The sequence below is a fragment of the Poecile atricapillus genome, chromosome W, assembly GCF_030490865.1.
Source record: "Poecile atricapillus isolate bPoeAtr1 chromosome W, bPoeAtr1.hap1, whole genome shotgun sequence".
Classification (NCBI taxonomy): domain Eukaryota; kingdom Metazoa; phylum Chordata; class Aves; order Passeriformes; family Paridae; genus Poecile; species Poecile atricapillus.
Genome location: NC_081288.1, coordinates 30,407,132 through 30,420,757, shown reverse-complemented (window position 1 = coordinate 30,420,757; position 13,626 = coordinate 30,407,132). Strand labels below are relative to the sequence as shown.

Genomic DNA, 13,626 nt, shown 5'->3' with positions numbered 1-13,626 from the left:
AGCCTGGGCTAAGAGCCAGCTAGAAGGCTGGGAGGGCCAGGCTAGATGGGGTGCCCCACCTGGCTTGCTTACTTGCCAAGACAGACAGGCACTCAGACAGGGTGGATAATGGGCATTGGAGTATCCTGTTGTGTCTCATATTCCCTCTCTCATCTGCCCTAATATAAAACCAGAGAGCATTGTAACCTTACCTGCCTACCTTGCATAAGGGCAACATCAGAGAGCAGCCAGTGCTTCAGAGAGTGGAGATAATTTTTCTTCTTGAATATGATCTTTTTTACTTTGGACTGCCAGCTCGTGATTGCTTTCCTCAAGTCTAACCTGCTGAAAAGAAATGAAAGGGGGCACTTTCCCCCTGCTGTTAGCAGCTACATGAGCCACACAGGAGGCAGCTAAGGTATGAAGGCACGAGACAAGCACCTAGAAATTGTTGGACAGATTGTATGACTTGTGTAGGACATATATCTGGTACAGTCACTTTGACAGCCACATGGAGAAGCCCTTGTGTCCAAGCTCTAGTTTTTTAACTAACTGCTTCATGAAAGTATCAGCATACTTTAGCTGGGACTTAAAGAAACATACACATTCTCATGAAAGTGCTAATGAAGTTTTTCCTTGGTAGGAGCAAAGATGAATGCTCTATGAATAGAAGCAAGCCTCCTTTGAAGGTGGCATCACTTGTGTTTTGGTAAGACTACTGAAAAGTACCTTGACTAAACTCTTCACTCTGAATATTCTCTACTTCAAACAAATACATACTGGCAATTAATTTGACAGCTCTTTGCTAGAAATAATAAACAGAAATGAATGACATGTCCCAAGATTCTGATACATGATTCTTTGTCAAATACCATTAAAAATATGTGAAAGATACAAACTTTCTAAAGTCCAGTAACATTTTTATAGTTTTGGAATTTAACTGAAAACCATTAGCCTATAGTTCACCAAACCTGTTCAGTGGGCCCTTAGATGTAAAATAACAGGCTTAAAGATTAAAGGTGAATAGATCCTCTTGTCAGGGTATGTGAATAAAACAGGGCTCTAAAGAGCTCTTCCTTTCCTGTGCAGAACTAGATCAATCTTAGATTCCTGTCCCATGAACTGAAAGGAACCACAGGGCAGCTATAAACTGCTGCCTGGAACACTTCCTTACTCTTTAATAATTGGTTCTACACCCTCAAGCTGCCTCTTCCTTATGAACACACTTTAAATAAAGACTCACCACTTTTTATACAATTCTTTATTATATATAAATTAGCACAAGAAAATTGTAAATCAAATCACAAAGTGCAAATTTGTTTTTTAACAACAGTTTTTTCCAAAGCAATTCCCAGCCCACCCAGCCTACAAATCACCACATTATCATCCCTCCCTGTTACTAGGTTTAGTAAATACACAGTAAAGGGACTGCAGACAGAGAGAGAGATTAGGAAAAAAAACAAACAACTAAAATATTTTTCTTCTACTACTCAACACCAGAAGCACTTAGGAAATACTTCCCTGTTTACTAGTCTCAATAACCTGCTTCTGTATATGCTCCCTCTTCTGGGAGAATGACCAAAACCCCCCATAGGGCTAGAAAAAGAATATATGGCCCTGTACAATAGGATTTATGGCATTCACCTCTGAAAGGGGAAACTTGGATGTTTTCCCTCCTCTAGAAATTATTTATTTCACACTGGTGAGTCATAGTTAAATAGCAAGTGCATAAACAGGGATTCATGGACAGAGATTTCAACTAAATTCCCTGATTTTTAATAGGGACAAGTAATTTAAATAAGGCTATTTCAAATATGCAAGTTAACGAAGTATACAGGTAAGAAGTTGTGCTGTTTATATCTTACAGTATAACTATGTCAATTTAAAAACAAATCAGCACTTGTTTTAAGAAAGCTTTGGTATCCTGCTGACTTGACTATGTTTGAAGCCTACAGGAGGATGGAGATACCTAAAGTAGCACATTCACAGAAAAAAAAAAAACCCTAAAAAAAATTCATGCTTATAGTGGAGCTAGTCCAGAAAATGGTAAGGAAGTAGAGGATCTGTCACACAGGGAAGAGGCTGAGAGTGCTTTGATGAGAATGCTCACGGGAGGGAGTGAAGAAGACTGAGCCAGACAATTCAGCAGTGCCAGTGAAAGGACAGGAGGCAGTGCAAGAAATTCTGCCTAAGCATAAGGCAGTTTATCTTGGTTGTTTTGGGGTTTTTTTCTTTTTTGTGTGAAGGTAGGGTTTGTTTGCCTGTTTTTAAATACTGTGGTCTAGACTTTCACCAGTCTCAGACTCATCCAATAGACTGTGGCATATATGTATTTGAAGCTACTCTAAACTCAACTGAGAAAGTCCTTGAGCAGTCTGCACTAATCAACTCCAACCTGAGTGGTGAGACAAGACCAGAGGTCCCTTCCAATATCAAGTCTTTGAGGCTTTGTCCAATACATGACTAAAGGTCTGTTGCAAGGATGAAGTAATGTAAGCCCTATCACATATTATAAAAAGAGGCTGACACAATTGGGATTGTTCAGCCTAGGAAAGAGAAGGCTTTGGGGTGACCTAACTGTTGCCTTCCTGTACCTTAAAGGAGCCTACATAGAGATCTGGAGAGGCACTTTTCACAAGGGCATACTGTAGTGACAAGACAAGGGGGAACAGCTTCAAACTGAAAGAGAACAGGTTTAGATTCAATATTAGGAAAAAATTATTCCCTGTGAAGATGGTGAGGCAATGGAACATGTTGCTCAGAGGAGTTGTGGATGCCTCCCATCCCTGGAAGTGTTCAAGGCCAGGTTGGATGGGGCTGTGAGCAACCTGGTCTAGTAAAATGTGTCCCTGCCCATTGCAGGGGGTGTGGTAATAGATGATCTTTAAGATTCATTCCAACCCAAACCATTCTATGATGCCATGATTTAATGATTTAAATCAACACTTCCTTGTTGATTTACAGTTAACCATCAATATGTCAAGACAGGCCAATATACTTTCTAGCTTTGCCCTATGAATTCATAAACATTACCAAAGTATTTATGATAAATAACAACATTATCAAAATAGCCTCATATTAAAATAAATTACTTAAGTATACTAAGATCTAAATCAAGGTAATTGTATCTCAGGTTTCTTCAAAACATAACTTTTTACTTCAATTAGCAGCAGCTCAGTCTGCCAGAGTAGGGAGGCAGTAACAACAGGTAATTACTGACTGCAAGCACACACAGCTCCCCTGCCTAATAAAGCATTCCTGCTGCAGATTCAAAACCCACTGACCTACTTCCAACATTTTTTACACACTTTGTACACTTTTACAATACCCACAGGAGTCATAACCCACAGTTTAAGATGCGATGAAGTTATTATTAATTAAAGACAGAAAAGAGTAAAAACCCCTACTGACTTATTAACCCAAGCACAGCTCAAAACTTGGATGTGGCTCAGATAGAAAGCCATGGGGCTGTGGGACAGATGGAAGAAAGTGCCAAACCTTGAACTCAAGGCAGCCCAAGCAGTGTGCTGTTATTACTTACTTACAAATAATTAAGTATATTTTGCTTAAAAGATTAATTAGAGTTAATGCTTTTTAGTAGCATAGTAATTTTGATAGTTGTAGCTTCCTGAAGCTGAAGATGTAAAGATGTAAGAGAAGAACATTTTTTTATGAGCAATTTTCATGTGCCTCCTCCACTCTTTTAAAAAAAGATTAAAAAAAGCTGTATTGAAGTCTAACCATTTGGAGTACAAAATGCACATGTAGTTTTACAGCCACTACAGTAGACAAAAGAATGATATTTTCGGAATTCTTTGATTAATTTCTTCTTTTGCTTCAAAGGAACAGTAGGGTCATTGTCCATCTCTTGAATCAGTGCTAGAAGATACTGATTGGTTTGTTGCTTTTGATCTTCATATTCTTTAGTTGTAATGCGTTGACAGAAGGTGAAGCCTTTGTAAGAAATCAGAGGTTCAAATTAAGTTTCATGCATCATATAAAAGCCTCGTTAAAAAATATGATAAGAAATACAGATACACTGATATTCCAGTTCAGATGTGATTACATCTACAAGCAATGTGAAACATACAACTCTCCATAATGGACGGAAATCTAAATATTAATTGCAAAAATAAAGCTGAAAAGCAGTGTTACAAGTACAGTATGATAGAAGATTCTGTATTGTAAACAGGCCTGCAAGACAATGCAAATACAGTTCTCACAGAGAAACCACAATAAAGAGCACTATACAATAAGAATGACACCTTGCATTTCTCAGGATCTAAAGATTCCCTGTGAGTAAATCAGATCTGTAGCAAGGCTTAGTACCTAATGCAAGTGAATAAATACTTTTGGAGAAATAGTTGCCTCTAAACCACACTACAAAAATCAGACATAGAAATTAAGAGCTTCTACGTGACAGCTGAGCATGGTTTGGGCACCAGAAGTAGAGGTGATACAAGACAGACCCTTAACTCAGCACAACCTAGCTATAAAAAGGTTGTGAATCTCTGCAGTAAATACTGCCCTGCATGGACTCAAGCCTCCTCACTGGGCAGGTGAGTTCTGGCCTGAAGAAAGACTGGCATTCAGCTACTCCACAGACACTTTTTCTTCCTATACTTATTAGAGAGCAATTTAGTTGAAGAAGTGTCAGTTGTCTAGAGGGGAAAAAATTCTTACTAATCTGCCTTTATAAACACCATCATCTTTAGGCTTCATATAGATAATAGTGTTAACCCGAGCTGGCAGAGTTTTCACATGGACCTGTCCTTCCCTTCTTCTACAGTATGTTTGACAAACATCAATACTTTTTATGGTTTAGTAAAATCACATGAAGAAAAAAGACAGCTCTTTCAAAAGGGAAAGCTTAACAACTGGCAGAGATTAACTCTTAGAACTTCAGCATGAATCTTTAGTCCTGTGGTTTCAAGTGTCTTACTAGATTAAAGCCAACCCCGGAGTTCTCTCACTGGTTTTAGTCTTTTTGATTTCCAGCAGACCTAAGGATTACCTTCCTGCAATTGACTGACCCCTTTTCTTATCTGGGTCTCCCAGCCTTCCCTCCTGCTCCCACCCAGATTTAAGAAGTTCACCAGCTAAGAATGCTCAATAGCTCCTAGGAAAGATTTTGGAAAGAAAAGGGAAAATGACACCAGAATATAAGGCACACAGGAAAACAGGAATATGCCATGCCAGAAAGCTTACAATCAGATCAAACTACTTCGACAAGTAGATGGAACCTGTATGCATTTACAGATTGGAACCCCAAAACTTAGTAGGAAAAATGTAGTACAGGGTTTGTACTTCAGTTATCTGTTCAGTGTGTCAATGGAGATCACACAGGCTCTGAGAATATTACACACAGGCAGCTTTTTCCACTGTTGCTCATCTCTATTCTTTGGATTCACAATACGTGATTCTCAGAACACTGAACTGGAAGGAATTTGGGCTCATTCCAGAACCCAACACAGACAGTAAAAGATTCTGTACCAAACTACTTTTCCGGCAGCTGCTGTATTAAATATAATATTACACAGCAAAATAATTTAGTGTAATTTGGTTCCTGAGTGATTTCGCTTTGGTGTTTAAGCACACAATGAACTGGCAATACAGGAGTCTAAGAAGACAGAGTCAGAGAGAAATTAAATTATTTAAGCCAACCCTTTTAATCAGTGTTGCAGGATATTTTTGGCAGAAAGGCCAGATGGAACGTTAGCTCAAAAGAAATAAGCTGAAAAGCGTTAACTCCACATACAGAAGGGTAGTGTAGCCTAAAAGGAAGGCATTTGACACTTGGATGCTTAAGTCCTAAGATCTTAATAAACTTTATGCTTACCCAAAAAAAGGAGAGAGTTCTTCAAAACACTTAACAGTCAAAACACTAAACAATCAAAGTCTATGCTCAAGTCATCTATCAGAACCTTGAACTACTGAGTTCTGTGAGAATTTGTAGGTGGCAAAAATAGAAGAATACTGTTCCTAAATACAAAGTCCCATCATATTCACAAGCAAAATTAGAAGCAAATCACTTCAGGAAGCACATTTTGCACTACTATTTCCAGAAGTAATTATTTGGTAAAAAAAAACCATTAAAAAATTGTAATGTGTCCAAACCAGATTATTAATACAATCCTTGTTTTCCAATATTCAGACTGATTTTGCAGATAACATATAATTTATATAATTTAGTATTTAGTGCATTAGCCACTAATCCCCCTAATGCTTCACTTCTAACAAAGGAAAACAACAGTCTATGCACAATTACAGTCAACTGATGATAAACCAGTTTGTATACGATAACTTATATAAAAATTTATCCTATAATCTACCTGAATTGATATCTGGATCTTGCCCTTCTATCAAACTCTGAAGTCTCCTACTCGTTAGTTCCAGAAGAGTTAAAGGAGCCTGAAAACACAACCCAACAAAGAAAACATTACAAAAGCAATAGTCCTGTATTTTGAAAATCTAAAGCTTTCAGACCAATTTAAAAACACATAGTTAAATGCAGAAGAATCTATGCCCACATTTATTTAGGTACACATTCAAACTCTCTCACAGAATTGCACTAAAACGCATAGTTTTACTAAGATATATATGTTTATTTCTTGTATATCTGGCTAAAGAAATAGGAAACAAAAAGTTCTAGATGTTGTTTTCTATGGCAAAAACTGCAGTGTAAAGCTAATTTCAGCTTTTGCACAGGCTCTCAGTTGCAGCTGTCAGAGTGAACATCTGTCCACTCGCTGTCACTGCTACACAGTTCTGGCCCTAACTCCACTGGGGAATCAAAGCCCCAACCCTCATGTCAGAACCCTTAATACAAATTTTAAGAGGGGGGTTGGCTGTGTACTAACAAATACAAAACCCTCACTAACCAATTAATCCTGTCAAACTAAACTGGAACTAATTAAAAAATCTCTCAAGTCTTGACCTGAAACCAGAAGTGGATATGGATGTGTTGTATAAAAATAAAAACCAGTATTTTACTGAAACCAAATTTCTGTGAACCTTATTTTTATAGGGTATGGTAAAGTTTCATCTTTTCACGTGTGACAATATAATGGAATATAAATTAAGGAGATTATAAAAAGCCTGCATGTTTACACAGCTCATCAAGTTTAATAGAAAGGCTACTAGCATTTAGTGGTTCTATTTGTTTTCTTCAATTTAGAAGTTTATATTCCAAAACACTGAAGAATCTTTCAGAGTTGTCAACGCTATACACATACGCTGGGGTACAAGAGCATGCCATTTTTCTCCCACTCAGAGTATGCCAGTGAACTTCTAAAGGAGAAAGACACTAAGATACCTAAATTTTTAGCAGACATTAATTACCAACAAGGTACCAAAATGACCCTATAAAAATTATTAATATTTAAAATATTTCCCTAATATAAATCATGCAAATAAAGAGAAGATGTAATTTATAAAGGTTTGCAAAGCTTTCAAAAATCTGTCCTCCATAGTCTGGAATAGTTTCCCACCCTGTTTGGCGGTACTATTAAACTGTAACAAATGGAACATTAAACATAGTTCCTCAAACTTGTCATACTCAAAAAAAGGCAATTCATGGCATTTAACATTTAAAATTATGAAGTCAATGATGAAAGGAGAATGATACCTTAAAGAGCTCGGAGTGATTGTCCATCAGAAACTGAGTCAGCAGTTCTGCCTGTGGTTTTGACAGTGTCCTGTTTTGTAAGATGAACTTTGTACAAGTCTTGATGATCACAAATCTGTTCTCAAACTAGAAAAAGTAGTACCCAGATTTGGCATTAGACTGACTTGCAGTGTGCTAGCAAAGACTAAGTATAATGGGATGTTATCAGTAGGAAACTGACCACACAGTAAGGCAGTAAAGAGAATACTTCCAACTGAACAAAAATGTTAGCTTTACTATGAGAAAATGCTATTTTTCACATTAAGCAGAACAGATTCTTACTTGTTTTTGCAATCTGTAGCCCTCAGATTCTGACGCAATGGCTAGGAATGTGAGGAGTCTGTGAAGTTCTTCACTAATATTCGGTGCTAATAATTTAAGATAAAGTTGTAATGCCTCTAGAGCTTGATCTGTTTTTCCTTTTTCTGCCATGGAGTAAAACAGCATATACAATGTTACTATTCATTTTCAGAGTCACGAATACTTACTTAAATCCCAATAATAACCCAAACTTTTCGGGGGGTTTCCTTCCAAACAAAATTTCATGTTGTTCCAGTTTTTAAAGGATTCATTTTTCAACCCACAAATTTTAATTCTTCCTCCCTCCCAGGGGCAGAGTGGCAGCAGGCAGTGAGTGAGCAGCTTTGAAGTATTTAGTTGGCAGCTGGGGTTAAGGCACAACCCAATAGGACTGAAGCAGCAGCAACAAAACCTATTTAGGTAGGATTAATCTTAAACTTGTATTTAAATGAAACCATTCTGGTTTACTCATATGGATGTGATGGGGGAGTTCTTAATAGTCCCTTTTATAATTTTAAAAAACTTCTCTTACTAAAAAGGACCCTATGTCCATAACTTTAAAAACCTTATTCTGGTTAACATGAAAAACTTTATAGCAATTATTTTAGTTTTATGTTATTACTTAGTAGTAGCAATAAGGCAAATTCTGACTTGGGGTAAGTAACTTTCACAATGAAAATAGTTACACGTCGAAAGAGTTACCCACAGAGGTTGGTGAATCTCTATCCTTCCAGATTTTCAAAATTCAGTTGGACCAGGCCCTAAGCAAATTGCTCTAACATTGAAATTTGTTCTTGTCTTGAGTAGAGGTTCTTAATAGTGATCTTGAGCATTTCCTTCCAACCTAAAAAGTGCATCTGCAATGGCATTGCAAATGGTGTCATGAATCAGTCAACTGATGCTTAGTGACATCCTCTACACAGCTTTCATCCGTATTTTTTGTTCCAGGTTGCTCTTACCTATAAGTTCTATAATTCCTGAATGAATATCAAAATCCTGAGTGGCAAGAAGAGAGTCCTTTTTTTGACTGTAATATTTAATTATAACATCAAAAATAATCTTCTTGTATGTATTCAGACTGCTGGGGTCGTTAGTGCTTTGAGATAACTGCTGACTAACCATCACTAGGAATTCGTCAGGAAAATACTCCAAGCATTCAATTGCAGCAAAGAGCCAACTGTCAAGCCTGTAAAAGAAAAAGGCAGTTTTAATGCTTGCTTTAAAATGCTCTACCTACTTTTATTTTCACAGATTCATAGAATATTCTGAGTCAGAAGGAACACACACGGATCATTGCATCCAACTCAAGTAAATGGGACTGAATCTTGGTGTGATTAGAACCATGCTTTAAGCAACGGAGCTATCTCAGGGTCCATTTAATCCTTTAAACAAAATAGATAGAAATAATCATGCAGGTATAGTCCCATATATGAACCACAATGCCAAAGTGGTTTATTAAGCAGTTTGTCTAACTTATTTCGCTACAGCTGTTCAAGAACCTTCTCAGAATGAGCAGCTTCCATGTTTTTCCTGTGCTAAAGGCAATACACATGAGATACACCGAGATCAAAACAAGCTGCAATCATGCCAGACTGTCACTGACCCCAGGAATTCAGTTAGTACTTAAAAACCAAACAGCACCCCACCATTACTCCAACACACACATTGAGAACCCACCAGGGCTAACCAGGGTGAAAAAAACTGATCTTTACAGAAGAGAAAAAAATAACTTTGAAAAAAAAGGAAAATAGAAGTAGGTTAAATCACAGAACACTGCAGAAGCAGTTTATTATATAACCTACTATAAAGACATGAGTTTTCACAAGCATTTGTTGTCTCTGTCTAAACTAAGGAAAGAAAATATAACTTAATTACGCACCTAAAATTCAGGTGCATAATTTATTTTTGAAAGAAGCCAGAAATCAGAGGCAAAAGTCTCAACCATTTTGTACAGAAGGAATATAAAATCATAGAAATGTGCGGGGCAGAGGGACATTACTTTTATCTGATTCTGGATGTAAAATAATTTGATCTGAACCAAACACAAGTTGCAAATGTTATTTAAGATTGACAGAATCTCATTTTTATCATGGAGAACAGAAAGAAAGAATATGAAGTTGCAGATAAAAACTATTAATTTGACAAAAATAGTCATGCCTAAGACATTCACATGAGCCTTGACATACTCATTAGAAGTATATTATTAGAAGTAAGATCGAGATGAGCCAAAGTACACTAACCAGGAGCACTACAATAGGAAGAGATTTAAGGAAAAGAGCACTTGTCAACATGCAGCCACTTTTATATTCTCATTATATAAGCATTCTTCAGTGCTACAGCTTAGTTTCTCCTTTTCTCTTGCTAACAATAGATGCCTTATTGATTTTGTATCTTCACACCATGGCCACCAGGAGCTATGACAAACAAACAAAAAGCCTCAGAATAAAATTTTTCTAGTTCTAATATCTGTTACAGAGACCTAAGAGTAAAGAATCTGGCCTAGAAACTAGGAGTGTTTACAACACTAAAGGTTAAAGTTTTAATATTTTCTTAAAATGCCCAAATGTCCAACTCTAAACATACGCTTTGTGTGAAATCACTTACCACTTCTGAAAAGAACTTAATCACACTAATGCCACCCCTGTCTACAAGTACACAAGCATAATGATGTCTATTTGTTCTCTTAACATTAATATTTGATCAAGAGTAAAATAAAGCCTTTACTAACAAATCCATTCCATAGATATGTAACTTACTCAGGCAAGTTTAAGCTACACATAATCTCTCTGTCCAGGAAAGTATTTGAGATAATCATGTCGTCTTCTTTGCCAAAACTGTCTGATTTTGTCTTCACTGAAGATGCCAAGATATCTTCTAGAAGGGGAACATCAATTAACTGAAGCAGTCGTAGCAGAGTTTGCTGTTTCCAGACATCTTCTATTACTGATACCATAAACAAACAAACAAACAGCCCTCAGAAACAAGATCTTATGTAAACAACTAACCTTTGGGTTTTTCTCAGTCAAGAATTTTTTGAAGTGTTCAATGAAAATACAGTAATAGCATAGTGTGAATAGCTGTGTTGGGTAAGAAGGGATCAAAATAGGAATGCTAAAAAAAAAGGGGCCTCTCCCATCATATTAGGATTCAGAATAAACTAATTAGTAGAAGAAAAAAAGTCAACTGAAAAGCAAAGGAATCACATAATAAAGATATTCTTAATCTTAAGACCTACTTCCTTCTTTAGTAGTATTTTCATAAACAGCACCACTATGCAAAAACATAACCCTGTTGTGTTTCCTTCTGTTTAGTTACTACAAGCATTTACCCCTTTAACACTTTAGATATTTTGCCACTACTGACAGGTTAAATTTATGTCTCCGTGGAGCACTGTTTAACAGAAATGGGGCACTCACTCTAAGATACAGTAAAGAACAATCAAGTTTTAAAAAGAAACAATTTAATCCTCACCTCCTTTTGAGAGCAGGCGAGTTGGTTCATTAACCATGATCTTTGGAGGTAAAGAGGCATGAACATATATTGATTGAAGAAGCTCCTCAACCCTCTTTTTATCAGCTGCTTCCAATGCCAAGGGGTTTGAAAGTGTTGTGTCACACTTTGTTCTGCTTAGGCAGGGAAAAAAAAAGTTAGATGTATAGCAGATACTATTAGAACACATTTGTCTTTCTGGTACTTACTAAATTGATCTTAAATCAGAACTTTAGGGCTTCATTATCTCTGGAATCTATCCTGCTGCTATCATCCACATCTCCTCTGTGGAAAGGGCAAGGACATTAATTCCATATACTGCTTGCTAGTTCCACTTCACTTACCAGCTTTCAGTAACTAGCTCACTCATGCTAATTCTCAGATTTCGGCACAATTGATAGCAAAACTGAGTAATTCCTAGGCTTATGCTACTGTGGCAGACTCTACTCCAAACAACAAAGGGCAGATCAAAACACTTTACCCAAAAATACCTGGTAGCATCTACAGCTTAGACATGACATTTCTCAAAACTGGCATAGACTTTTCAGAAGTCTCCAACACCTGGTTTAGACAGACATAATTTCATTTAAAGGTAACTCTCCTTAACTTACTTAAAAAAAAAAAAGAGAAAAATTAGAATAGATCAAAGTAACTCACTTGGAATATCTTTTCATTTTCTGTTTGCAGATTTGCTCAGGAGACAAGCTTTCATTGTCCTTACTCTTTCTTGGAAGAGGATCAAGACTGCTATTTACAAATCTATAGAGGCTAGTGTCTGTGTCTTCAAACTCTGTTTCTTTCCCATTCTTGAATAAGTAAAGCTTAGCTCCAACTGGCTCAAACACTTTGTGATCCATCAATGCTTGGCATACACGGACCCCCTTCATCCGAGAAATATCACTGCAGCTTAGGTACATGCTTTGCATAAGATGGCTCAGTACCACATCAACAGCATTGGAGCCGGTGAAACAGTTTCTGTATGTTTTCAGGTGCTGTCTACGTCTTTTGATTTCCACTTGATTGTGAAGGGCATGTATAATACTATTCCACAGCTGAGTTGCTTGAAAAGGACCATCGCAGTCTGCAAAATATTTATATGTAAGTTTTACAAATTTATAAACCTATATGTTAATATTTTTAAAAAAATTACATTGTGATTAAAAAAAAAAGTCTTTAAAAAAAAACCAACAAACAAAACAGCTGAATTTTACAAAGATAATATTTCTTGACTCAGTCCTTCTTGTAAGCTGACTCACATCCACTATGGTAAAGTCAAGAAAAGAGAACAAAAATCCATTAAAAACATGCAAGGAAGGTTTTTTTTGTCATTGTTATGACCAGACATATTGTATGTATGTGCTGTGTACATAGATCATTAGAGAATCACAAAACAGCCAAGCCTTGCAGGGACCTCTGGGGTCTGTCTGGTTCAACCTCCCTGTTCAAGCAAGGCCACCCAGAACGGTATGCAGACAGGTTTTGAATATCTCCAGAAACCATGATGGTCACACGATATCACACCCTCTCTGGGTACCACTGAAGAGCGTCTGGCTCATCCGCTTTGAACTCTCTGTTTAGACACTTGAAGGGACACCTCCGAGCCTTCTCTTCTCCCGGCTGAGCAGCCCCAGCGCTCTCAGCCTCACTGGGGGGGCTGCTCCGGAGCCCGCAGTTTATCCTCATACATCGCTCCCAGCCAAATCAAGTGTTTGCAGTGCATTAGTCGCGCCTGGCTCCCGGTCGAACAGCCAGCCCAGCCCTACCAGCGGCGGCCCCCGTAAGCTCAGCTCCAGGGGAGCTGCCAGAGGAAGCTCCTCTCACCCCCGTTCAGTGTCGAACCTCGCTAGCCCCGTCCTGCCCTTCGCTCGCCCATCCGCGGCACCGACAGTGCTAACACAAAGGGCAGGCACCTGCCCCTCGCAGCCCGCTCTGCACCCCGGCTCCTCCGACACTGCGGGGGAAAAGCCGCTGCGGCGGAGAGACGGGGATGACGCTCTTCACCCACCTCGGCGCCGCCCGCTCCCCCGCCGCGGCCGCAACTCGCTCTGGCTGCGGATCCTCCTGAAGCGCGGAGTCAAATACCCCGCCATGGCCGCGGCCGGGCCGCTGGCGGAAGCCGGCGGAGCGCATCACTTCCCGCCCGCCGCCCCCGGCCGCGCCCAGCGCCGCCCCTGCGGGTCGGAAGTGAGCCG

At 38.4% G+C, this 13,626-nt stretch overlaps 1 protein-coding gene across 1 annotated transcript; it reads right to left on the bottom strand.

Moving 5' to 3' along the window:
- Positions 1–1,325: 1,325 nt before the first annotated feature.
- LOC131591717 (DEP domain-containing protein 7-like) lies at positions 1,326–13,599 on the bottom strand. Its single transcript, XM_058862696.1, has 9 exons — positions 13,440–13,599; positions 12,092–12,515; positions 11,417–11,568; positions 10,702–10,888; positions 8,905–9,131; positions 7,928–8,070; positions 7,607–7,732; positions 6,312–6,390; positions 1,326–3,933 (listed from the first exon to the last, which is right to left on the bottom strand). Exons 1-9 carry the CDS (start codon positions 13,522–13,524, stop codon positions 3,716–3,718), a joined length of 1,641 nt encoding a protein of 546 aa, XP_058718679.1. The 5' UTR covers positions 13,525–13,599; the 3' UTR covers positions 1,326–3,715.
- Between the last annotated feature and the right edge of the window lie 27 nt (positions 13,600–13,626).